This window comes from Nyctereutes procyonoides, unplaced genomic scaffold (assembly GCF_905146905.1).
Source record: "Nyctereutes procyonoides isolate TBG_1078 unplaced genomic scaffold, NYPRO_anot_genome, whole genome shotgun sequence".
In the NCBI taxonomy this organism is placed as follows: domain Eukaryota; kingdom Metazoa; phylum Chordata; class Mammalia; order Carnivora; family Canidae; genus Nyctereutes; species Nyctereutes procyonoides.
This window is the reverse complement of record NW_026575129.1, coordinates 2,169,450-2,196,549: the sequence shown is the minus strand read 5'-3', so window position 1 is coordinate 2,196,549 and position 27,100 is coordinate 2,169,450. Positions and strand designations below refer to the sequence as shown.

Below are 27,100 nucleotides of genomic sequence, written 5' to 3'. Positions count from 1 at the left end.
AACATTGTTACCTGTACAAGAATGACCTTATAACCAACACTTCTGGTGAAGCAGTAGTCCTAGTGTGACTTCTATCTATTTTAGATAGCATTTTTCCCAATTAATAGGGCCCCCTTCAACAGTGTTAAACAACTAAGTATAAAGAGGCATTTATAATCGCTTTGTACCTTCTGAAAGACTGTATTTCTGATAAGTGACTTGTATGGACGAATGCAATATTCGCAACTGAGAAGATTACTGCATAATAGATCACACACTGATTAAGAGCATAGCTGTGCTGAAACTGTGGTATCTGGCAGTCTTAAAGCATTTAACATTTAAGTTCTTATGAAATTAATTTGACATTACAAGGAGTAAGCTGTAACATTCATACAGAAAATGTCAGACATCTGATAAATGTTACTTACCAAATGGAACTGAAAGCGATATGGTGAGGAAAAAAGTCCTTGTCTCTAGCAAGCTTCTGAAGCCTAGGCAAATTATTTAGCTCCTTAAAATGGGATTTTGACATCCTGAATTTAATGTGTCTGAAAATAAAGTGTGTGACTCATGAAATAAAGGACACTAAAGCGAAATTTTGAAATAATGAAAAGTTTAGGCCAAAGAGATAAAATAAAAACAGCTGTTGGGAATGAAAAATGGCTGTAGGAATTTAGTTACAAGTACTTCACAAAAACATTTTCATCACATTTACATAATGCAGCATTACAACACAAAGCTAGCTGCTCTCCTGACCAAGCACATTCGCTTTTCTAACAAAAAAAATTTTAGATACGTTTCTTTGCGTGGAATTGTCATATAGGATTTCATTTTTTGGTACAAAACATAGAAAAAAACATTGGCACATTATGTAGTGATAAGTCATTTTTTTCTTCCCGTGTACTAGTTTCAAGTGTTCTGCAATTCCAATTTTCATTTGAAAAAAGTAACTACTATTCAGTTAATTCAGCCTCTGTTTATACCTCTTAAAAATGCAGCATGGAGTACAGAGGATTTGAAAAGGAAACAAAGATATTTTGTTTAGTTTCTAATATTTACAATACATAGAGAAGGGTTGATTGGTAAAAGACAAAGGAAAATCTCAAGTCTGACTTTATGTAATCACAGAAAGTTTTCAAAAGAGCTGTATAAAAATATGCACTTGTGCTTTAGAAGCTTTTAGCATACAATTAAGAGCATAAAATAGTATTTACTGCTTCCCTCTTATGCCTATTTTCTGATATATTTACATATCTTGCAGTCTTTTCTTTTTTACATCATTAAAGCAAAATGGCAAGGTCTCAAATACAGATAGGTTAAAAACTTCTGAACCTTGAAACTTCCCCATTCCTCCCCAAATATATATGTATAGATGGTACACTGCACAACATTCTCCATGGACTTACACCCAGTAAATTTAGAGTGCTTTAATAAAAATTTTAAACAGCAAATGTATATAAATTCCTTTTTTTAAAAAAAAAAGCTTATGAAGGGCATTCAAATTTAATGGCTTTTATATACTCACTATCGTGCCTTGTGACTGCTTCTGTAAACCAGAAATAAGGGAAGCTCTTGGATTCCCCCCATAACAAGGTGTCGGTCCTTCTGCATCACAAAGGGCTTTCTGTTAAGATGAATTCCTTTTATACGAAAGAGGGCTACACAGGCTGCTGCAGCCAGTCTACAGAAGGCACTCACCAGGCCAAGGCTGTGGTCTACCGTGGGGCTCACATCATCAATCAAAAGAACTGCTTAGCCATAAGAGATGGTGAAACTAACTAGTTTTATCAATAATTTGGTCCCAGTTGTTTTGCTCATTTTTTATCTAGTTTTTTTTTTTTTTTTTCTGTTAGGTATTATGAATCCTTCTCTTGAGGAAAATAGTCAAGCTAAACATGATGGTGACTTTTATGGTAAGAGACAAGCTGAACACTAGCTAAGCTGCTTTGTCATCCAGCAAGATGGGCTCACAGGCACCAAGTCTTTGCTGCTTGTGTCCTGCTAGCTACAGTAAACTAGCTCCATAGCTTGAGGAGGATACACAGGATGACACCAAGACAAAGGATTTTGCCATGTGTTCTGTTGCTAAGTGTTCAAAAGAACATATATTTTTCTTCATGGCACATCACTTTCTCTAAATGCTGTTTGGGGACTTGAATGGTTCAAAGTCAAATATTAAACACCAGCTCCTTAACCTACACCTCTCCTTTTCAGTATAAAGGAATGCCTCTCATCCACATTGCTGTGATTCACAGTGCCCTTCACAGATCACGGGGTCCCCTTCTCTGTCTTGGCATTAGCTGTCAGATGGAAGTCTCAGACTTTTGCACTTGAGGTCATCTAATGTCTTCCAGTGTTTGTAGTTATCAGCCAAATGTTGCATCAGAGCTGGCAGATGGGCAAAGGCTGCAAGGACATCAAAGAATCACAAGTTAGGTGGCTGGAACATTGGTAAGGCCAGGGCTCTGTGGGATAGATTTGGGCTCAGAATTGGAAGAGAAAGTACCCTAGTGCACATAGTGGCATGAGAAGGTGGGCTGTCAAACACTACTGTCTGAAATACTAACGGGCCCTTCTAGTTACAAATTGAAAAGGCACTCATCAGCAACGTTCCATACAGAGTGTGCTCAGTCTACTCTGATCACAGATTCTGTTTGTATTCTTTCAAGAGTCTCCTCCAATGACAGGCTAAACCTGCTGCGAGCTTTGGAAACCTAGGCTTCCAAGAGGTTACCTTGTTGATGCGGTTACCAAACATCCACTGAGTTTTCTGTAGATGAGGTTCTCTGCAAGGTGCCAGGGATGCAGAAAGTGCACATGTGCCCCCACCATACCTGGCTACAAACATTAGACAGCTAACTTTTTACACACACACCAGAAAAGAAAAAGTAACATTTCACTTACACATTTAGGCCCAGCCTACGTCATTAAGGGTTATCATAAAGTCTAACAAAATACTCGGTAGGGGTGACAGAACACCAACTGTCTTACCATCCCAAGCATCAAACATGTCTGTTATGAAGTAGTCAATGAAGGAGATTTGGGATTTGGGGATGCTGCAGGTATTCCGGTCAAACACTGGCATCACCACAGGGAGCCCCTGCCTCTTCTCCTCATCAGTCTACAAGAAAGGAGAACACACAGAGGGCTGCGGCACACAGGGAGCTGTCACAGTAGCATCTCATTTCTCAGAACAGCTCTGAAAATGGGGTCCTCATCTAGTTGTAGATAGGAAGGAATAGGTGCAGCAGGCTCTTGGGGCTTATGTAAGTCAACTACCTGATGAGCTGTGGTGACTCCATTCAGCTCTTTGCACTGTGAAGCCTCTTGCACCCTACCAGAGCCTCTCCCGAAGCACTCATCTCAGGGTTCTTAACCCCTTTCTGGAAATTATTGCCAAAGTCACACTAGTAACAGTAGGTACTGACAACAGCTGACATTTACAGTGAGGGTGCAGAGCACTGGTGGGCGGAGGTGCTTCTGCCACAAATGAACCAAGGCACCATCACCAAACCGGGCCAGTAGTTACATGCCTGAAGCTTAAAAAGCCATTTTACTTATAAACACCCTCACTGAAGTAGTAAGAATGATTAATCGTATTAAATTTTGACCTTTGGTATAGGTGCTTTTAAAATTCTGTGTTTTGACAAAGTTTAGACAAAGCATAAAGCCCTTACGCTGCACACCAAAGCATAATAGTTGTCTTGAGAAAAAGCAGTTATGCAACTGAACCGAACCAGCTTCTTCTCGTGGCACATTATTTTTACTTGAAAGAATGGCAAACTGTGATTGTTCAGATTTGGGTGTTGGTCATGCGGCTCTCTCAAGGAATGTGTACGTCTGAGTACTTTACACATCAGAGTGTATGTCTGTGTAAGGACATAATGTACTGAGCTGAATATTCAGATCGCCATTTTCCTGATTTTTTTTTTGATCCAGAAAATAAAACTTTATTTACAAAAACAGGTGGTGGGCCATAATCTCACTTCTCCACAGACAGCAATGGAGGGGGGTCACCTTTAGCACAAAAGGGCAGGAAATAGGACAGATGGAGGACCAGATTCACTGGCTATAGACTGAGGCTGGAATGCTTCATTCTTTTTCAGTACAAAGGGAGTTGTTTGTACAATGAATATTTATTTTGATTCAGACCAGTATGAACACTAGTAATTATAGTAATGGTTGGGCCAGATTAAGGGAACCCCAACTCCTTTGGTTCTTCCAAGAGGGGATAGTTAGACCTGCAGTTTTCAATATTTGAAATCTAAGAATTTGACCTCAGCTTTTTTCTTAAGGACACTTTTTCTTTGTTAAAATACTACTACTTTAAGTACATTATCAATAGCTAGAATTGCCCTTTTACCACCAGCTTGAACAATACTTAGGCATATAGTAGGTGCTCAAAAAATGGGTGTGTCCAACAGATGTTCTCAGTGTAATGGATCTTGCAAGGTCAGTGGAGGGGGAGCTGGCACCACATGTCCTCTATGGTAGGGGAGTTAAGAACTCTAAGGTGGGGTAGACCCTTCCACATGGGAAGGATCTGTACCCATGAATGTTCAGCAGTAGTAGCTTCTGGGAGGAAAAGGTAGGGCCCTCACTCAGTAGGCTGCAAGCATTTGTTGAGTGGCTGAACAAGTGGTCAAGTGGTCAAGTGCTTGTGAACATTAGTATAGTCCTTTTTGGGAGAAGGACACCTGACCAAGGAACTTATATTAAGTAACTTAAAAGTGCTGCTTTCCTCTTCCCCATTCATGTCCTTAGAGAATACTTAGGAATTGGATTTCAGGCCCTCCCTGGGGAGCCCATCAGCTTTTGGCTCAGCTTGCTCATTTCGGGTTAATCAAGGAGGCATCCTTAAAATCCCCACTGTTGTTCAAGGAGTGGTTTGGGTTTTTTACCATCACCCCCTTCTTTCTGGCAAGCTCAGAACAGCCTGTCCTACTTTCCTTCAACTCAGGAGCTCCTCTTCCCAGCCTTGAAAGCTGCAGTTAACTTCCTGAGTACTTGGCTAGCCATCCCCCCGCCAGCACTTCTGGACATTATGAGCCATTCTTTATCCTGTCTTAGTGGTACCGTCCAGCCCTACAGGCCTTCCCAAAGTGCATGACTCGTAGCCATTTGTGTGTTTCTGTTTTGGTCACACACATACACTGCAGTCCTTAGAGCCTCCTCTCTGGAAAGAGGCCTGTGTTGCAAATGGCATCTTGTGGTCTACTAATTTCTGGATTTTTTTTCCTTCAATTCTCTCACACTGCAAAGTGAACTATGCATTACTACTCTTCTTATATAAAAATTCTGTTTTTCTTCCTTACTAATTTTATACATGATGCTTTCTCTCCCATAAAGCCCTTTCCTATTTCCATAGATCTAAATCTTTTCAAACAATAAAAGCACAACTTTAATAACCATTTTTCCTTAAGCTCTTTTTTTAAATCTAGGAAACATATCTTTCTGAACTCTGATGGCACTTAACATCCCTCCTTTAGAGATACTTCCTATTTTTAGCAATGTGTGGACCTATCTATGTCTATACCTCTCCCCTACGGTGTTATGAGCTGTCCACGAGCAGGATTGCATCTTATTCCTTTCTCTGTTCCCCACAGTACTCTGTAGAGAGAATAATAACCTAGTAGCGAATGGATGATGGCCCAGTTTTTGTGGAAGTTCAGGACCTAAAAGTTTGACAATGAAAAGATACTTCCAGAGGCTCAGTTTATCCTCTTTCCCCTAGATAGACTGACCTGTGACCAGCCACATCAGTCACTCTTGATGGAACCAGAAGTCTACTCTGGTCTGCGGTGAGCCATTTCTTTCCAGGGAGGATTCATTTACTAATTGATAGTTACTCAACTGAAAAATTTCCAGAGTTCCATGACCTAGAGCCATTTCCAGAAGAGAAGTGAAGCTTCCCTAGCTCTCTAGGGAATGTACCTGTGCAAAATACTCCTCAGAGATCCTCCCAGCCCATTCGATGCACAGGTCCAGGGGGCGACACGGATTGGCTACATCTGCACACTTTATCATCATACGCTTGATCAAGATTTGATTTTCAGGGAAGTTCTTCCCAGTAGGGTTGCATTCACAGTCGCTGCCTTCAATCTGGAAAACAAATGGGTCAAATTAGGGCTAGGATGATGGCAAGACCACAGTGACCAGACATTAGATGTCAGCACACGGCCCCATTTAGACCTGACTGGGACTCAAGTTTTCCCATCTAGTGTAGTCTATAATCTCATATATACACTGACATTTCCTTGTACAAAAATAACTTCAGTCAAGACAAAAACAGTTTAAAACATTCAAGTCCCTCTTAACCACCCATCCCATCCCTTGTTGCCTTCTTCCCCAAAAGTAACTGCTGCACGCAGGATTTAGTTTTGTTTTTAGGAGTTTGGTATGTTTTAAAGGAGAGCTTCTCTCCCAGTTTTATCAGAATGTGTAAAAACAACTTCCAGGTGTTGAAAAATACATTAAAGATAGGAAAAAACACATAATATGACCCTTTAATCATTTCTTCATGTATTTCCACTTCTTAGGCCTGCCAGCTCCCTCTCTCTGCTATGACCTTCTGTCCCACCTTGTTTCTTTCTCTTAAGGCATCTTCCACTCATACTTTCCTGGCTGCCGGTCTGCCTGAGAGGTAGTGAGGCATGAGCCGTGTACATTCTGGGGGGCGCTAGGAACGGTGGGCCAGGCCAGGACTCCGTATGTTTGGTCATGCTTACAAAGACTGGTTGTGCCTTAGTACATATACCTAGTGATGGACGGCAGGGTCCTGAGCCAGGGGCCAGGTCAGGAAGTAGGCTTATGTGACTGCAGTGATAGGAGGCTAGTTACACAAAACCGGGAGGATTGCTCATTTCTTCTATCAAAGACATCATCAGGTTGTGTGAAAACACTCAATTAGATTTCCAGAGCTCTGCCGTGCTGAAAAACTACATGACATGTAAGGGGTTTGAGACTAGACCTATTTATTAAACCTCATTGGACAGAATTATGTTCTGAAGGTTATTCTTTTGATCACTTACTGCTGGGAAGATCCTGCGTACCACAGGCGCTGTGGTAAATAATCTCAACAGAAGAATTAGGTAACCTTTCTCAAGTCTAACTTCTGTGATTCTGTGTAATTTTTCCCTCCTGAATCCCCAGATCCCTACCCCTATAAAGTCCCCTGGAAAGACAGGGCCCTGGCATTATGCTGTGGAATCCATGGGGTGATGGAGTAGAACAGAGGAGGTGGACACTGTCCCTTTCTCCAGGCTGGTCATGTGATGGGTCCTACAGTTTCCTTACTGATAATCAAGTTACTTTTAAGACAACCATTCATCATCCATCCACGTGTAGAACCTTTTTTCAGTGGAAATGAGCAAAAAAAGCTTTTCTAACTTTACAGGACTATGAACAACAACATGGTTTTGGAGGTCAGTTGATCTCACTTTAAACAACTGAGATGTGACCCTTCTGTGCATGTTTTTAAACCCAAGTTTGTAGGGGCCTCAATGCAAGACTAGGGTAGATCAGCAAATTTTAAAAAGGGAAAATTGACAACTGCTTTTCTTTTCAACTAGCACTCACAATTTGACTACATGTAGTCCTCAGGTACTGATATGTTTTGATGCAAATTGGCAGGAATATGGTTCTTTAAAACATCCATTTTTTTCCCTAATACTAAATTTCAGCTTCTATTTTATTTTTTATTTTATTAAGTTGTTTAATTCTACTATAGTTAATATACAGTGTTGAATCACTATATTATATACCTGAAACTGACTTAACAGTTGTCTACATCGCTCAACTGTTCATCATGCTAAGTGTACTCTTTCATCCTCATCACGTATCTCCCCCTTCCCTCCAGCCACGTCCCTTCTGGTAACCACCAGTTTATTCTCTGTAGTCGAGAGTGTTCTTGGTTTGTCTCTTTTAAAATACCATTTTTGAGGTCTAAAATGTCAGAGAATTAGAAAAGACTTTGGATTCCCTAAAATACCACCATTTAGGCCAGCCTCTGCTGTCTGCAGGCCTCTTCTGATTCTTTGGGCCTACCTCCTCCTGTTACCATCGGTCTTACATCAGGCCTCTGAGATAAGGAGCTCAGTTACTGGGGACACTGTGGCCAGTACTGCCAGCCCTTCTTTACCAACTCCGAGCAGATACCTACCTTGTATTCAGGGTGATGAGAAGCTGCGTTGAAGCCAGAGTAGCCTCTGATGGAAATAATACTCTGATGTATCTATGACCGGGGCAATTCTTACCTCAGCTGCCATTGGCTTATTGATGCTGTTCACAAATTTGTTCACATGTTCAAAGTGTTTGGTCATCTCTGTTGCTAAAACCATGTCAATAATAGCTTGGCGCAGTGTTCGATAATGGTTCCTAAAATAACCGGAAGACAGAGGGCCTTGTTCATATCATGTCCAGAAGTAGAACCGTTCTGCTCCCATTTCACCACACTCCTCACAATGTGGGAGGAAGCTAGGGGCACAGAGTTAAGAAATGAGTGCAGATCATAAAAAAGTTTACACGCTCATCTTCCTAGTCAGCCGGGACTTTTTGACACCATTCCATTTACCCCAGTGAAGCTGACCCTTCCTTGTATGGTGTGTGTGTGTGTGTGTGTGTGTGTGTGCGCGCGCGCGCGTGTGTGTGTAATGTCACCAGTAGGCACTTCTTTTACAAAGTGTCTTGGCAACTGAAAAACAGTGAGGTGAAAATGACCTGTTCCTTCTCTACACGACTGGCGCAGCAACCTGATGAGCTGTCCCCGTTGCCTTCAATTCAGATGCTGTGATTTCTAGTACAGCGAATTGGCAGTACTTCTTTAGATGATGGCATTGGAATAATGTTTTCCCATTAATAAGTAATCTCTAAATTAGAAGTACAATGTATGAAACAACAAACCAGCCAAAAATTACTCTCCAGTTCCTATCATCATTTTCTAACTTCCAGGAGCCAGAATGGAGAGCTGAGTAAAATTGGCTCTTGGAGAAAACTCTTGCACAAGTTTTATTATTATTTATTTTTTTTAAGATTTATTTATTTATTCATTCAGAGAGAGAGAGAGAGAGACAGAAGCAGGCTCCACGCAGGGAGCCCGATGCGGGACTCAATCCCAGGTCCCCAGGATCACACCCTGGGCTGCAGGCGGCACTAAACCGCTGGGCCACCGGGGCTGCCCTGTTGTACAAGTTTTAAAAACAGTCCTTGACACTGGTGAAACTTTCTGAAGGTGAAATCCTCCATGTTTTCTCAGATTTCTGGAAACCACAGTTTAGGTTCATGTTGACAAATGGCCCCTGAGGCCAGAGTGAGCTCTGTGCTCTGCTTGCCGGTCCAGAAGTCTGCTCTCCAGCCTGGTTGGTGCTGTGTGCAAAACAACCACAGCCTGACTGTAGGCTATGGCAGCCGAAGAACTAACTATTCCTGTCTGTGCGTAGCTGGCCCATGCTCACTGGACAGAAGTACAACAGCCAGGAAGGGGGAAACCTTTGGGTTTCCAAACCAATCCTTTGGGCTCTGACAACTCTGCTGAGACCTGTAGAACAATGCTTATCTCCTCATGAGTTAGGTTTTTAAGGGGCAAAACTTGAACTGGGGCAAGATGAGGAGGGATGCATTTTCCTTGAGGTACACAAAAGGCAGGATGTCCTCCTGGGACATAAAAATACCTGCTGCACCGACCAGCAAGACAATATTTCTAAGTATTTTGCACTTTGTAAAACATGCTCATGAACTCACTGAAGGTGGAATGAAATTCAGATGAAAGTGATCTGAAAAGCACAGTTAAGCTTATAAGGGCAATATTACTATCTGACCGTCCGAGACAATGGTCGGCTATTGTTATTTCTCCTTTTCCTTACCCTACGAAGGAGCTAAGGACTGAATTTCCCACTTACGCTTCACAAACCTGAGCACAGCAACCCGAGCACAACAAACCTGTCAATGTTCTTGAAAATGTTGCATTTGCTGTCCTTGACTGTGAGCTGGAAAGCCAGGGCCGTATGGTGACTCTCCAAGACGGCGGTGTCATTATAGAGCACAGCGAGTTCGCTGCCTGCGTTGCACAGGAATGAGTTGGTCCTTCCGGGGTGATCCACATCGTGCACAGTGGCAGCAATCAGTGCCGCCACCTCATCCAGCTGGTCCAGGCTTCCCTGGGGTCGTGGGGAGGTAAGGCTGAATGTTACCATTGAATGACACAGACCTACGCTCCTATCAGTCCCTCAGGAGGGATGGGATTATCAGAATTACTGTTCTAGTGTGATGCGCCTTCTCTGACCTTCTAGAAGTTGAGAGGCTGCCTAGGATACATCGCATTGCCTGGCTGTGCTGTGGAATCTCTGGAGGGAAGCAGTAGTCTGAGCCGTGACAATGAACACCTATTCCAATGGATGCCTAAACTGTTCCCAGAATCCATACACTCCAGTTTTGCAGGAAGAAGCCAAACAGGGCTTTTCAGATGCTTGCCCTGTGGTATTGCTGGGACTCTTGCCCATGAGTGGAGAGAGCAGGAAGTGGCCCATGATGCAAGTATTATTTAATTTGCTTACTCATGCAAAGATGGAGAGAATGGCAGTAAATGGCACAAATACAACCGAACTCTTCACACAAAGGGAAACGGATTAGAGCCAAGCAGTACAAGAGAATCAAGGACAAGAAAAAGTTTTCCCAGGAAAACTGAGGCTAAGGCGGCCCTTGCAGTTAGGAACAGAATTCAGCTCCAGGCTAGCAGGTGGCAAAGGCAACAAGGGAGACCCGCTTTCTTGAGCTTTTGTTCCATAATCTGAGAATATAAACCAGAGCGTAAGGGCATACAAGTGGTTTTTTTTTGGGGGGGGGGGCATACAAGTGTTTTCTCAAATTACGGCTTTAGGAGGAGGTCATGAAGGGGGCCACTAGCCTGTTGCAGATGCGATCCCTCAGGGGTTCACTCACTCATTGGGATAGGCTTACTGGGCTAGGGTTAGGGCTCAGTGTGCTGGCACTACCCTAACTACGGTGGCGAAGTTTCCACACTAACGGAGCTGACAGCTTGTTGAGGAGGGCACAACACACACAAGCGCAGGCAATTTACCATGAGGAGCTAAGAAGGGACGGACAAGGGCTCTGGGAGCGTAACCCCAAGGCCTGGTCTAGTTTAGGGCAGTGGTGGTGGTTCAGCTTTGTGGGGTGATGGAAATGCCTGTCCTGTCCCTTTGGTAACCCCTGGCCCCGGGGAGCTGCTGGACACTAGAAATGTGGTCAGTGCAACGGTGACCGGAATTGCTCATTTTATTTAACTCTAGTAGTAAACGGCCACATGTGGTCAACGGCCACCACATGGGGCAAAGCGCGTGCTGAGCCGGTGCCTTCTCCAAGGAAGTGACTTGTGCTGGAACCTGAAGGAGGAACAGAACCGGCCCGGCAGAGTGACAGGGGAGAGAGTTCCAGGCAGAAGAAAATGATGTTCCTGAGGTGAAACCAGAAGCCTGGTTGACTCGGGAAGCTACATCGCAACGGCGGGGCGGGGCGGGGCGGCGCGGCGCAGGGAGGGGCGGTGCCGAGGGGAGGCTGGGGGCGTGTGGCAGGAGCCGCCCTGCCCGGCCAGGAGCAAGGGGTCTGAGGCTCTGCCTGGGAAGTTCTCTAGAAAGCCGCCCCTCCAGGGGAGCCGCTCCGCTCCGGGCCTGACCCGGAGGGGGTTTCCGCCCTGCGCCCGTGCACGTGCCTAGGTTTCCTGAGCCAGCGGGACGCGGACGCCGCTCTCGTCTCGCCACCTCTCCTCAGGCCAGCTCCCTGACGCCCGGGGCGGCGCGGCTTCCGGTCGGCGGGGGTAGGCGGAGGGAGGTCGCGGAGGTCGGGGGAGGTGGCGGAGGCCGGGGTCCCGGGCGCCTGGGCGTGGCCCGGTCCGACGGTGCAGCTCGCAGCCCCAGAGCACGCGCCGCCCAGCTGGGGTCTGAGCGTCTGAGCGGACGCCCAGGGGCGTTGGGTGGGACGGGCCGGCGGCCTCGCAGTTGAGCCCCGGGCGTGGGGCGTGGCGTGGCGCTGGGGCACTGAGGCCGAGGCCCACCGAGGGAGCCTGCAGCGCGCGGAGGCGCACGGCCTTACCGCGTTAACCACGAGGAGGAGCGCGTGGGACCCGCGCAGGCCCAGGCCGGGCCGCCGCCTCCGGCCTCGCAGCAGCCCGCGTGCCCGCCAGCAGCCCGGGGGCGCTGCCTGCCCGGCCGCGCGGCTCCGTGGAGTTCCTGGGAGCCCAGGACAGAGGAGGACAGTACCGACGTCACGGGCCCGTGCGCCTGGGCCTGGGCCTGGGCGAGGTGCGGAGCTCGGTCATGGGGAGAGCGAGCGCAGAGGGATCCGGAGGGGCGGCGGGGTAAGACATCCCGGGCCCTCCTCGGGGCGGCGGGTCTGGGGAGAAACCTGGGAACAAGTCCTGCTCAGCACCCCCGGCCGCGGCCCAGCCCGTGCTCTCGGGCTGCGGACCAACGTTCTGAGCTCAGGGGCCCCTTCCACGCCAGTTCTCCAGGGTCCCTCGCAGTTCTGCATTTTCTGATTCTCTGGCAAGACGGTCAGAATTAGAAAATGTCTTCTGAATTTGAAGTATAGTCTTAGCCTTGTTTCTATTGATTTTCGAGAAATTCAAGCAGATGTTGAAGATGCAGAACTTACAATGTAAAGAAAAATTCTTAGGGTATGGGAGAATAAGGGAGGTAATAGTGACCAAGAACTCCCTGATTTATCAAGCATGTCATCTCTGTTTTTCTAGAGTGGTTCTGCTTAAGTGAGGTTCATGGCTAACTCAAGACTTCAGGGGCTGCCGTCACTCTGGTCTTGCATTAATGCTGTAGGTCTTGTCCGCCTCTGGCAGCCTGCAGCCCCAGCCTACAGTGGAGGCCTGGGAACCTATCCATCCACAGTAAGCATCTGGAAAGGCCTTGGCTCCTCAAAGAAAGGCCCTTACCTATCAACATAGGCACATGTCATCTTTTTTAGCCGTTAGGTGATAAAGATCTTCGAAAGCATTATTTTGGACCACATTCTTTGTTGATGATGAAAGTAAATACCAAGATCAGCTTATGGCTGACCAGTTTTGGCAAACTCCCCATTTTGGTGCCATTTCTGCTGCTTCTGGCTGACCCACTCACTACCACTCTTTTAAGTACCCAGGGTCTTAAGAATAAGGAAATGGTCTCATCAGGCTGTTGGAGACTGTTAGGAATTTTAGTCTCTAAATAGCAGTTCTTCCAGGGGCATCCACATTCTAAGCCTCAGTTCTAATTGTAGCAAAGGAATTACAAGCTTTACTGTGCAAGTGATGATAGCTGGGAAGGAGGGGAGAGGGAGATTTCTTGCCGGGTGTACATAGGGCTGTTCTATAAATCAGCACCTGTACATGCCAGTACTGACTTCTAAGTAAGATTAAGGGACATCTCAGAATTGCATAAGTCGTCAATATATGATGTCCACATTCACACCTACACAAGACACACACACACACACGTTTATTAGTAGACTGTGGAATGGCTCATTACTGTCTTATAATATGCCGATGGCCAAATTCTGATCCTAATATGTAACCTCTAGACTGAGTAACCATTTGCTGTAATAATTAAGTCCTGTCCAAAGGGCTCCTCGTGAAGACTTGGAGAATGGGTTCATGAAACAGCCAGGCATGTAAAGGAGTTCCTACAGTGACATAAATTATTATTTTTGGCATTTGCTAGAGAAGAGAGCTGGGAGAAAAAGGCCATGTCTTTATAACACCAACATAAGCAGTTAATTTGATAAAAGACCATCAGATTGGTTGCTATATGTACATAGATAGCTGTTTGCCTTCTATATTAAGATTAAGCTCTTGAACCTCCAATTTGGGCAGGTAGCTAGATCAAGATAACAAAATCATACCTTCACTCTTTCCTTTCCAAGGAAGAAGGCAGTGGCATGCAGGACATCAGCGGCATGGGTGGAGTTATGGTAAGCATTGGAGGAGTGGTAGTTGGCTTCAATCACTTGGAGCCAGGCCCGAAGAGTAGTTTCAGAGCAGTGCAAAAATTCACATACTCCAAAGCGAGAAAATACCTTTAAGCCCAGGTAAACCAATGGCCTGGAAAACAGGAAAACAAACCTGATTCATGATATTCACTGGTCTTGAAACTGCTTTTTTGATGACACTGGGGAATAGAGGCATTTTTCTTGAGATGTTTTTACTTCATGTGCACAAGGGCATAAAAATATCCCTTCCCCAAATCAGAAGGAGATAGAGCATCTCCTCATCAGTCACCTCTGTACAACTAGATGCCTCATGGCGGTCATTATATATGATTTTTAGATTGTCTTTAAGTCATATGGTCCTTAGTGGTTCCAGCAACCAGGACCCCTGACAGTCTCCTCTCCATCTCTACTTCCATATAAACTCTGCGCTTCCTCTGTGTCCCCTCAGGAAGTTACTGAGCCTAAGGACAGTGGTCTCCGTGAAGTCCTGTCATTTACAATCATGTTACTTAATTTACAGGTGAGAATCATTCACATCCTATAGACCAACAGCCCCAGAAGAAAGCTGCCCTCCTACTATAGAAGAGGCCTTACTGCATTAGTCTTTTCCCTGCCTCCTAGAGAGATCAAAAGCCAAGTCTGTGGTGCTCTCAAACTCACTTTGTAAGGTGGAGCTTCAACAAGTTTGGGGCTGAGAGTACTTAGAACTCTTGGCTCCCTAACACAAAGGAATAACCTGAAAAGGACACTCAGTAAGTCCTCATCCTCGGGCATCACCAGGCTAATGGCACATCTTACCCACTCTGTCTCCATAAAGGAGCTCACTCAGGGGCCACAGTCTCTGCTTGTTCGACATTCCAGCATGGCATGAAAGGTAGAACCTGTGAAGTTTCTTGTGGCAAGAACTCACGTCTCCCTCAAAGTTTCCAGATGTGAAAGTCTTGAGCGTGGCCATCAATCTTTCCCCACCTGCAGCCAGAGAAGTCACATACCTTTTATGTGTAACAGCTTCCAATTCAAAGATGTTGAACTCCCAACTTTCCTCATTATCAAGTAATTGAGCGATACAAGGGGGGACATCGTTGATGGTTATTGGCATCGCAAGGTGACTGTGACTCTGGTGCACATCTGAGCAAACAGATGGGGTTGGGGAGGCTGGTTAATTGTGGAATCTTGAGTGCCCCTGAGCATTTGTCATCATCTCATGGTTGCCACTATAAAGGGAGTCTTGAACTTCCAAGGGTAGGAAGATTTTTCACTTCTGAGTTCTTCTCTTACATTATGAAACTTCAAGACCCCCCAGCAGAAAATAAAAATTAAAAAAAATTCCATTTAACTGTCTATTTAAATGTACAGAGATCTGCACTTCTTATTCGGACATGCTCAGAGAAGTAATTTTAATTAGGAGACCTGGTTTCAGATGCAGACCCCAAAGACCAGGAACTGCAATGAGACCAACAGGAAGTAACACGAAGGCCCTCCCTGAACGGTAACCCCCACACAGGGGAAGGCACAAGCTGGAGGCCAGTTAGCACTATGAAATGGACAGATGACAACTTACTCTTAGTGAACACATACTCGTTTCCTGACAACCTTCTCAAGCCATCCTGGAATAGAGAAAGCTCCTATTAGAACTGTGCTTTACATGAGCCTAATCATCATTCTCTCCTTTCTTCCGTTAGCCAAAGAGAGCTGAATCCTGAATCCCCTCATCTGCAACTCCAAGTTGAAGCTAAAAATTCAATCAGAACAGTATCTACAAGAAGGAGATACTTCTTGTAGATACTTCCCTTCTATAGAGATTAGCCCTGGGAGATGGAGAATTGAGAACGAGGCGGAGAGGACTTCATTCAGGTTTCACACCCGACCTCTGAGTTGCCTTTGTTCTCATACCATCTTTGTCGTCTGGCATCCTGAAGCCACTTTAGTGCAGTCACAGAAAGGGACCTGCTTTTAGATGCGGGTGATTTTGAAGAGACCCCACTTGTCATCATAAGGACTATGTTATTCTTAGATTTATATATTGGGGGACAAAAGCCATAGGCCACATTTTGGGGATGACTTAATGTAAGGCCTTAAATAAACAGTGGGCTAATTTTTGACTAATATCTAAATTTTTTTCCCACTGTATTTTCTGTTTTGCAACATGAGCACTGCAACCAGCCTTTATAAGAAAAGTTTCTGGAGGGGATTCCTGGGTGGCTCAGCAGTTGAGCGCATGTCTTTGGCCCAGGGCATGATCCCAGGGTCCCGGGATCAGGTCCCACATCGGGCTCCCTGCATGGAGCCTGCTTCTCCCTCGGCCTGTGTCTCTGCCTCTCTCTGTGTGTGTGTCTTTCATGAATAAATAAATAAAATATTTTAAAAAAAGTTTCTGGATTTGGGATATTTGGAGGGAGGGCAGCATAAGGGAGTGGAAAGAATTCTTATGATCTCCATTTACTAGACTCTTGAACCAGGACCCAGATGTTCATGCGTCTCTGTTTCCTTCCCTCTGCTTTCTACCCTTGAGTACCTAATTATTTAGATCTTTGCTTAAAAGTCATTGATAATTGCTCATTTCTCTCTCTAGAAAGTGTATGCCAAGGTTTAAAGTATTAATGAGAAGGGTGCCTGGGTGGCTCAGTTGGCTAAGCATCCAGCTCTTAATTTCAGCTCAGGTCATATCTCAAGGTCATGAGATGGAGCCGCACATAGAACTCACAGGGCGTCTGCTTGCGTTTGTCTCTCTCCCTCTGCTCCCCTCACCCCGCTTGTGTGCTCACTCTCTCTTTAAGATAAATAAATAAATAAATCTTTAAAAAAGAATTAATGAAGGGCTCCCCTGAAGTCACATCTTGGATCTTTAGGGCAAGAGCTTAATTTTTAAACGCGATGAGTAGGTAACAGTGGCTACAAGTGTCCTGCCTATAAGGTAGGTACCACAAGGTATTCCTGTTTTGGTTTTGCCTTTTTCCCATTCCCTAAAACCAAATAAAAGTAGGTGGAATCCTACACTGGATCCTCACAGCAGAACCTGCAGAGGGACCACAAGATGGTACAGCAACAGGGGGAAGGAGGGCACACAACTTGGTTCCAAGACCAGATGCTCCTAAAGCGGCTGTGCTGTGGCGCCCTCCTGAATGACCCTTGCCAGGCTTCTCTATAGCTCAAGGCTACTCTGCCCCGGGACGGGCCAGCCGAGGCCAGCCTGGGGACAGGAGAGGAGCAAGAGGTCACCCAAATTACAGGCTCATTAAAGACCTTCAACAGGAGCAAGGATAATGGACTAGAAAGCCAACATTTGGTGACAGGGCGGGACAGAAACCTTTGAAGTAAACACAGAGATGACTCCTGGAGTTTAGCTTCCCCCTGAGGAACTCCTCCAGTTTCAGCCTCTGGTAAGGACTACACATGAATAATGTGAATCTTCTGTTTTCTTCACTTGCTGATAGATGATGGTCATGCCCAACGGATCACAGCACAACACTAGAACAGAGGAGCCAGGGCAACTCTGCTCTGCATCTAGCGCATTCCAAAGGCAACTTCTAAATGCGCTGTGGTTTACAGAAAGGATTCTCTAAGATGTTGGGAACCAGTGCAAAGCCTAAGTGATATAAAGAGCCTACAGTCCGAGGAGATCTAGCCATAACCCTCAACCAGATACTGGCCCGGGTCACGGGGAAGAGGTCAACAAGGGTTCCACCGCCATCTTAGCCCTCGAGCAACTGCCTATTACTCTTTACTGTAATGAGGATTCTGAAGGACTGTCTCCCATTGCAGTGGTCTGATAGCTCCATGGAAGGATAAATTCAAGAATTACTTGGATTATACCACACATTAATTTTGATGCAGGTGCTTCTGGTTTATGCTGACGTTAGCCCACGTGACACGTGTTTCTGCAACTATGGGCATCAGTTTCTATGTTACATATTCTCTGTATTCTGGAAGGCACTTCATGTCCGTCCCCTGCATTTCTGGGTTTTCCTCATCACTCACAGTCATCAGGCCTCCAACCAGATCACTGGTATGGGGATCTTCATCTTTGGTACCCAGCTGAGGGGAATACAGTTCTGTGGTCCGTAAAATTTCTAAAACTCTGTCCAAGGCTTCTGCTACTGTGACGGGGCTGTTTTCTTGGGCTGCATTGATTATATTTATAACCTAAGGAAATAAAGAGAGAAAGAATAAATTGGAGGATATTAGAATTCTAATTCCCCAAAGTTATACATATGCTTGGAATCCATAAGAAAGCAGATGGTAACACATTTTATTGTTAAAAATGGTCAAGTTTCCATGGAACCTGTCCATTCTTTCTGTGGTGTGCCTTTCATCCTCCCCTGCCCCCAAGGGTGTTCCTGCCTTGGGCTCTATATTTTCTCCAGCTCCGTTGCTCACCCTTTTCTAGCTCTCTGCTACAGATTGGAGCTCCTGGGAGATTGGTGCAAGTCCTTCTCTCACTCCAGTCCTTCCAGAGATAAGCTATTTCCATGCTTTTGGCTTCATATGATCCATATGCCATAGACCCTCAAATTTACATCTCTGTCTCAACTCCTTTTTGACCTTCAAGTTTGTGTATTTGCCTACTTGACCCATTTCTTGAAATATCTTACTTACATGTCCAAAACAACATTCATGATATTGCCCCCTTCTCCCCAATGCAAGTAAGTAAAGAAATTGAAGAAAAAAATGAAAAACAAGAGTTCCTTCTTTGGTTTCTACACTGGAGTAAAATAACACTTTTATCCACCTGTGCTGAAACCCAAAACCTGGGAGGCAGCAGCTGACAACGAGCTTTCCCCAGTTCTCCGTCCACCCCCCTAGTGTTGTTCATCACCAAGTTCAATTGATTCTACCCCTAAATATTTCTTCAGCTCTTCGTTTCTATGTCCGCTGCTGTACCTCTAGTCCAACCAAGACCACTTCTTGGCCTGGAAATCTGGGAAAGCCCCTAACTGGCCCCTTCTCTTCCATTCTTGCCATTTCTAGTCCCTTCTCTTCCCCCACCTCTTCAAACATCCTTACATGCTTCAGTTCTTACTCCAAACATTATTTCCTCGGCAGAGAACTCTCTCTGGTCACCTCACCCAACAGAAATAGGGCCATAATTTCATTTTCTCTTAGAACCCTATTGTTCTCCTTGCTAACAGTTATTGCAATTTGTAACTAAAGATTTATTATGTATTTATTTAATATGTTTCCTCTACAGACTGTAAACTCTAGGTATCAGTAGTAATCCATTCATCACTTTATCTCCAGAAATTAGCCTAGTGCTGTGTAGCCCTGACTGCAGAGTGGAGGCAGCAGCAGCCACTCACCTTTGTGATGGGAGCCTCAATGGTCATGGAATGGATCCTTGCCATGGATGGATAGCGACGATTCTGTAGGCTTGGTGCTGAAGAGAAGTAAAGAAAGTTTTATCTGGTTCTGGTAGCTCAGCTCGGCTCAGTGCACCTTAGGAGCCCTTCATGGACTGGGGACCTGATCCTCATAGGAATGCTTCTCCAGTGCCCTCCACAAAGCAAAGGACTGCTCATCTTTTAATTCTAAGAGGCTGAGAGATCATCAAATACTACTTGCCAAAGTCTAGAATGGGTGTTCTGGCCTAGAACTTTGATGACAGGCAGGCTTTATGAGTCCCAGTTCCACAAGGGAAATTTCAGAGAAGGTTAACGGGATCCTGAGGCCCCATCTCAACAACCTCGTGTACCCCAGGACTCACTTTACCATAAATCACTAAAGCCCAACTTTGGCAGTTCCTCACTTTCAGGTCCCAGCTGTTGGCCACGTAACTGGATAACTGCAGTGTAGGGGAGGAGGCATGGTCCATGGTCAGGGTCAGGCGTAGATGAGAGTCCACTTCCAGTAGTAATTAGGGCCAAGCTGTCCACCTTCCAGAGCCTCTAGGTTCTTAACACCTAGAATCCAGTGGTGGTTCTAGTTCTAATCTACAGAAACTTCCATTTTAAATTGATTCTATTTTTAAAATTTATTTTTAAATTCCAGTACAGTTTTTAAAAGTGATATATTAGTTTCAAGTTTACAATATAGTGATTCAGCAACTCCATACGTTACTCAGTGCTCATCATGGTATGGTATGCTAAGCAGATCTACATTACCTATTTCACGCATCCCCCCACCCCCAACCTCCCCTCTGGTAACCACCAGTTTGTTTTCTATAGGTAAGAGTTCATTGTCTTTATTTGCTTCTTTATTTGCTTCTTTCTGACTGACTTATTTCACAGCATTATACTCTCTAGATCCATCCACGTGGTTGCAAACAGCAAGACTCCATGCTTTGTCATAGCTGAGAAATACTACATTGAATCAGTGTTTTTGTATTCTATGGGTAAATACCCAATAATGGAATTACTGAATCTTATGGTAATTCTCTGAGGAACATCCATACTTTTTTTCTGTGGTGGCTGCATCAATCTGCATTCCCAACAACTGTGCACAAGAGTTCCTTTTTCTCCATATCCTCACTACCACTTGTTATTTCTTGCATTTTTAAATTTTAGCCATTCTAACTGGTGTGAGGTGATATCTCATTGTGGTTCTGATTTGCATTTCCCTAGTGATGAATGATGTTGATCATCTTTTCATGTGTATGTTGACCAACTTGATGTCTTCTCTGGATAAACATCTTAATGTCTTCTGCCCATTTTTATTCAGATTATTTGTGTTTTTGTTGTTCGTTGTAAGTATATAAATATAAATATATATATATATATATATACACACACACACACATATATAATATCAACCTTTTATTGAGAGGTGCATTTTTAATTATCTTTTCCTATTCAGCAGGTTGGCTTTTAGTTTCTTGATTGTTTCTTTTACTTTACAAAAGCTTTTAATTTTGGTGTAATCACAATAGATTATTTTTGCTTTTGTTTCCCTTGCCTCAGGAGACATATCTAGAAAAATGCTGCTATGGCCAATGTCAGAGAAATTACTGCCTGTGCTCTCTTCCAGGACCTTTATGGTTTGAGGTCTCACATTAATGTTTTCCCATTTCGAGTTCGTGTGCATGGTGTGCGAAAGTGGTCCAGTTTCATTCTTTTGCGTGTAGTTGTCTGGTTTTCTGACCACTATTTGTTGAAGAGACTTTTTCCCATTGCATACTCTTTCCTTCCTTGACAAAGATTATTTAACCATATAATCACAGATTTGTTTCTGGGCTCTATATTCTGTCCCATTGATTAATGTATCTGGTTTTTTTTGTTGTTGTTTTTTGTTTGCTTGGTTTTTTGCCAGTACATACTATTTTGTTTACTATAGCTTTGTAGCATATCTTGAAATCTGAGATTGTGATACTTCTAGTTTTGTTCTTCCTTTTCAAGATTGCTTGGCTATTTGGAGTCCTTTGTGGCTTCATACAAATTCTAGGATTATTTATTCTACTTCTGTGAAAAATGTTGCTGGTATTTTGATAGGGATTGAGTTAAATCTGTAAAATCCTTTGGGTAGTATAGTTATTTTAATATTATTTGTTCTCCCAATCCATGAGCATGGAGTATCTTTCCATTTGTGTCATCTTCAATTTCTTTCATCAGTGTTTTATATTTTTCAGAGTACAGGTCTTTTCCCTCCTTAGTTAAGTTCATTCTAGGTGTTTTATTAATTTGGTGCAATTGTAAATTGGATTTTTAAAAAAGATTTATTTATTCATGACAGACAGAGAGAGAGGCAGAGACACAGGCAGAGGGGGAAGCAGGCTCCACGCAGGGGGCCCAAATGCGGGACTCAATCCCAGGACTCCAGGATCATGACCTGAGTGTGAAGGCAGACGCTCAACCACTGAACCACCCAGGTGTCCCGTGTAAATTGGATTGTTTTCCTAATTTCTCTTTCTGCTACTACTTTAGTGGTGCAGAGAAACACAAAGGATATATGTACATTCATTTTTTAATTCTATGACCTTACTGCATTCATTTATGAGTTCTGGTAGTTTTAGAGTTTTCTCTTTCTCTTTTCATTTAATATGGCATTTGCACATAGCAAAAATTTTACTTCTTCCTTATGAACTTGGATGCCTTTTACTCCTTTTTCTTATCTAACTGCTGTGTCTAGTATTTCCAGTACTAAGTTAAATAAAAGTCACAGTGGACATCCTTATCCTATTCCCAATTTTGGAAGAAAAACTCAGTTTTTTGCGTTGAGTATGCTGTTGCCTGTGGGTTTCTTAAATGGCCTTTATTATGTTGATATATGTTTCCTCTAAACCTACTTTGTTGAGGGTCTTTATCATCAATAGAGGTTATAGTTTGTCAGATGCCTTGTCTGAATCTATTGAAATGATTATATGGTTTTTGTCCTTCCTCTTATTGATATATCATGTTGACTGATATGCAAATATTGAACCTCCCCATTGCATCCCAGTTATAAATCCCACTTGATTGTGATGAATTATTTTTTTTAAAAAAAACATTGCTGGATTCATTTTGCTAATGTTTTATTTGGGGATTTTTGCATCTAAATTCATTAGAGTTATTGGTCTCTAGTCCCCCTTTTTTTGTAGCATCTGTATCTGGTTTTGATATCAGAGCAATACTCTCATAGAATGAATTTTGAAGATTTCCATGCTCTTCTGTTTTTTGGAATCATTTGAGAAAAATAGGTACTACTCTTCTTTAAATGTTTGGTAGAAAATAAATAAACAAACAAACAAACAAACAAACAAACAAATAAATATATGTTTGCTGGAATTTGCCTGTTAAGATGTCTGGTCCTAGACCTCTGCTTTTTGGGAGCTTTTTGATTCATGATTCAGTTTCATTGCTGGTAGGTGGTCTGTTCAAATTTTCTATTTCTTCCTGATTCAGTTTTGTAAGGTTCTATGTTTCTAGAAATTTATCTATTTCTTCCAGGCTGTTCAGTTTGTTGCCATATAATTTTTAATATTATCTTATAATTGTATTTCTGTAGTATTACTTCTCTTTCATTTCTGATTTTGAGTGTTTTTTAATGAATCTGGCTAGAGGCTTAACAATTTTGTTGATCTTTTCAAGAACTATCTCCTGGTTTCTTTCATTCATTCATTCATTCATTCATTGTTTATTTAAGTTTTCATTTATTTCTGCTCTATTACTTCTTTCCTTCTGCTGGTTTTGAGTTTGATTTGTTCTTTTTTTCTCACTCCTTTAGGTGTGGTTAGGTTGTTTGAGATTTTTTTGTTTCTTGAGGTAGATCTCAGTCGCTATAAACTTCCATCTTAGAACTGCTTTTGCTATACCCTGAAGATTTTAGACTATTCTGTTTCCATTTTCATGTGTCTTCATGCATGTTCTCATTTCTTCTTTGAATTCTCAATGGACCCACATTCATGTTTAGTAGTATGTTATTTAACCTCCATGTATTTATGTTCCTTTCAGCTTTTTTCATGTGGTTGATTTCTATTTTCAGGTGTTGTGGTTGAAAAAGATGTATGTTATGACTTTGATCTTCTTATATTTGTTGAAATTTCTTTGTGGCCTAATTAGTGATCTTTTCTGGAGAATTCTCTATCTATACTTGGAAAGAATCTGCTGTTTCAGGATGGAATGTTCTGAATATATCTGTTATATCAATATGGTACAGTGTGTCATTCAAAGCCATGTTTCCTTATTGATTTTCTGCTTGGATAATCTGTCCATTGATGTAAGTGGGGTGTTAAAGTCCCCTACAATTATTGTATTACCATAAATTACTTCCTTTATGTTTGTTATTAACTGCTGTATGTATTTGGGTGCTCCCATGTTGGATGCATAAATATTTACAATTGTTCTATCTTCTTGTTGGATTGTTCCCTTTATGAAATATTATCTTTGTCTCTTGTTATAGTCTTTGTGTTACAGTCTGTTTTTTCTAATATAAGCATCATTACCCAGCTCTTTCTTTCACTTCCATTTGCATGATAAATGCATTTCCATCTCTTCACTTTCCATCTGTATGTATCTTTAGGTCTGAAATGAGTGTCTCATGGGCAGCATATAGATGAGTCTTGTTTTTTATCCATTCCATAACCTTCTGTCTTTTGATATTCCAATCAAACATTCCAGTTTAGTTCAAAGTAATTATTTATAGGTATATGCTTATTGCCATTTATGGTTGTTTTTGTGGTTCTTTGCTCCTTTCTTCTCTTGCTCTCTTTTCTTATGGTTTGCTGGCCTTCCTTAGTGATATACTAGAATTCCTTTTTACTTTTTGCATATTGCTGGTTTTTTAAAGTTTATTTTAGGAAGAGAGAATGCAAGTTAGAAGAAGAGCAGAAGGAGAGAGAGAACCTCAAGTAGACTTCCCACTGAGTGCAGAGCCCAAGTGGGGTGGTGGTGGCTTTATCTCACAACCCTGAGATCATGACCTGAGCTGAAACCATGAGTCAGCTGCTTAACCGAATGAGCCACATAGGTGCCCCCATTACTGGTTTTTGATTTGTGGTTACCATTAGGTTTATATGTAACATCTTATTCATGTAACAAGTCTATATTAAGTTGATGGTCACTTAATATGAAACCATTCTTTACTCCTTTCACCACTCCCATGTTTTAGGTATATGGTGACATCCTTTTGTGACTCCCTTGTCTGGTTTCCTGCTTTTGTGCTTCCTACATTTCCTACTCTTTCGTATGGTCTTTCCTTTCACTCAAAAGAATCCCCTTTAACATTTCTCATAGGGCTGGTTCAGTGGTGATTAATTCCTTTAACTTTTGTTTGTCTGGGAAACTTACTCTCTCCTACTGTGAATGATAACCTTGCTATATAGAGTATTCTTGGCTCCAGGTATTTTTTCTTTCAGCACGTTGACTATATCAAGCCTTCTCTTCTGGTCTGCAAAGTTTCTGAAAAATCAGCTGATAGCCTTATGGGCTTTCCCTTGTATGTAATGGTTTCCTTTTCTCCTGCTGCTTTTAAAGTTCTCCCTATCTCACTACTTTTCATCATTTTAATTACTATCCATCTTGGTGTTGACTTCCTTGAGTTCATTTTATTGGGGGCTCTCTGTGCCTCCTGGATCTCTATTTCTGTTTCTTACCCCCAATTTAGGACATATTCAGCTATTATTTCTTCAGAAAATTTTCTGCTTCTTTCTCTTTCTCTTCTCTTTCTGAGATCTCTATATTGTAAATGTTATTGGGTTTGATGGTGTCACTGAGTTCCCTAAGTCTATTTTCATTTTTAATTATTTTGTTCTCTCTCCTGTTCAGCTTGATTACTTTCCATTACTCTGTCCTCCAGATTGCTGATCCATTCCTTTGCTTCCTCTAGCCTACTATTTATTCCAGCTTGTGTATTTTTAGTTTCAGTTATTGAGTTCTTCATCTGTGGTTCTTTTTGATGGTTTCTATGTTTTTGTTAAGGGACCCACTGTGGTTTTCCACTCTTTTCTCAAGTCAAATTCAGTGAGTATCTTTATGACCATGACTTTAAATTCTCTATCAGCCATATTTCTTTTCTCTGTTTTGTGTAGCTCTGTTGCTGCGATTTTGTCCTATTCTTTCATTTGGGACATATTCCTCTTTCTCCTCATTTTGTCTCTGTTCTTATGTACTAGGAAAGTCTTCTACAACTCCTGCTCTTGAAAGTAGTGGCCTTGTGAAGAAGAGGTCCTATAGGGCCCTGCAGTGCAGTGTCCTCTGTTCATCAGAACCTGCTACTTGAGGGCTGTCTTCTCTTTGTTGTATGCACCCTACTGTTGTGACTGAGCAGTTTTTCCTTTGGTCCAGTTGACTGCAATGGCTTTTTGCCTGTTGTGGGCAGCATTTAGTTCCTGTGTTACTAGTGGGCCAGTCTGGGGCTGCCTTGGGCTTGAGTTGAGTCAGGCCAGGCATTTGCCAGAGAGGCAGGAACACTGTTTTCAGGGCACTTCCCTGAGTGTGGTCCTCTGAGAAACTTCTTGGCAGGCAGGGCTCGTAGTCAGACCAGATGTTGGCCCCTAGACCACTGTTAGGGCTGCACCCAAACTGGAGTGTGTGGTTATCTTCCCCTGTTCCCAGAGCAGGAGTGACTTTGGAGTGCTGCTAGTCCCTGTTGGGGTTGCTTGCACCTGGCAGGCTTTGGATGGGCTCTGGCCAAGGGCCTATTGCGAGGTGGTAGGTCCACAGGAGAATAGGAGATCCACAGTAAAACTAACCCAATCCAGGCTTCCTTTGGCAGCACCTGAAACCCCGGGCTGAGGCTGGGCTTGCTCAACCCTCTAATGGCCTTCATTTGCCAACTACCCTGGGGCCCACAAAGCTGAGCCACCTCAGGTTCACTGTGGTCTTGGGCAAGTCAAGCCACCTGGGTCCACCACCTGTGCTTCAAATAGCCAGGCTTAGTGGGCTTAGGCCTATTAAGTAGGAGGCTCTAATTGAGGGCCCCCTCCAGCAGCCACAGCTGTCAGAGCTAGGCCGTAAGACCTGGTACTGTCCCCCCAGCTGTGCCACCAGGACCTGGGAAGAGGTATGTCCCTTTCTGTCCCAGGTGGACCCTATGTTAGGGTTTGTGTGGGTCTACTATGTGAAGAGACCTGGAGCTGGGACCTGGCTGAAGAGGGCGAGTTTGCAAGAAAACACCAGGGTGAGATGCACCGTTAGCCAGCTACGTAGTGAGTGTGGGCACTGCACTGGTTCCAGTAGGTATCCATGTACCCAAGCTGCAGGGAGGAGAGGAAGTTGGTGCCTGCCAGCTCTTTTGTTTCTGGAGAAGTCTTCCGACCATCCTTGCCCCTACAACACACTCTCTGAGGTTAGTAAACAACGTCCCTCATGTATACCCCAAGCATTATTCAAGCTATTATTTCTATGCTCTATTTCTGAGGGGCTGTTTGTTGTACTCTCTGTTTAAGGGTGGGCACTCAGTTTCTCTCACTCTCCTGGCTGTCTCAGACTGATTTTTAAAGTCCCAGATGTTAAGCCCACTGATTGTGGAAACTCTTGAAATTTTGCTCTTCTGTTTTTCAAAGCCAAATGTTATGGGGGTTCCTGGTGCCTGGCATGAGGCTCTTTTCTTACCCCTCTCCAGGGCTGTGCGTCCCTCTCTCCCACGGATCTGATTAGCTCCCAAACATGGCTCTTCCCTTCCTACTCTCCCCTGTGTGGACTTCTCTCCACACTCAGCTGTGGACTTCTGCCGGTCTTTGGGTTGTTAACTGGGTTCCATCTAGCGGTATCTGTGGGGTGAGGTAAGGGAAGGGTCGTACTACTCA

General features: G+C 43.5%; 1 protein-coding gene across 4 annotated transcripts in view; it reads right to left on the bottom strand.

The window, feature by feature from the left end:
- Positions 1-283: 283 nt before the first annotated feature.
- Positions 284-27,100, bottom strand: part of PDE8B (phosphodiesterase 8B) — a 262,117-nt gene continuing 235,300 nt past the window's right edge. For 3 of the 4 annotated variants that reach the window (XM_055342311.1, XM_055342308.1, XM_055342309.1), the window contains 10 exons: positions 19,245-19,321; positions 17,926-18,090; positions 15,509-15,554; positions 14,940-15,075; positions 13,861-14,059; positions 9,916-10,133; positions 8,235-8,355; positions 5,914-6,081; positions 2,971-3,100; positions 284-2,385 (listed from right to left, as the gene is read on the bottom strand). In XM_055342311.1, the coding sequence (XP_055198286.1) occupies positions 2,276-2,385; positions 2,971-3,100; positions 5,914-6,081; positions 8,235-8,355; positions 9,916-10,133; positions 13,861-14,059; positions 14,940-15,075; positions 15,509-15,554; positions 17,926-18,090; positions 19,245-19,321 (1,370 nt within the window). In that variant the 3' untranslated portion in view covers positions 284-2,275. The remainder of the gene's footprint in view (positions 2,386-2,970; positions 3,101-5,913; positions 6,082-8,234; positions 8,356-9,915; positions 10,134-13,860; positions 14,060-14,939; positions 15,076-15,508; positions 15,555-17,925; positions 18,091-19,244; positions 19,322-27,100) is intronic. The other variant, XM_055342310.1, reaches the window with a different exon arrangement.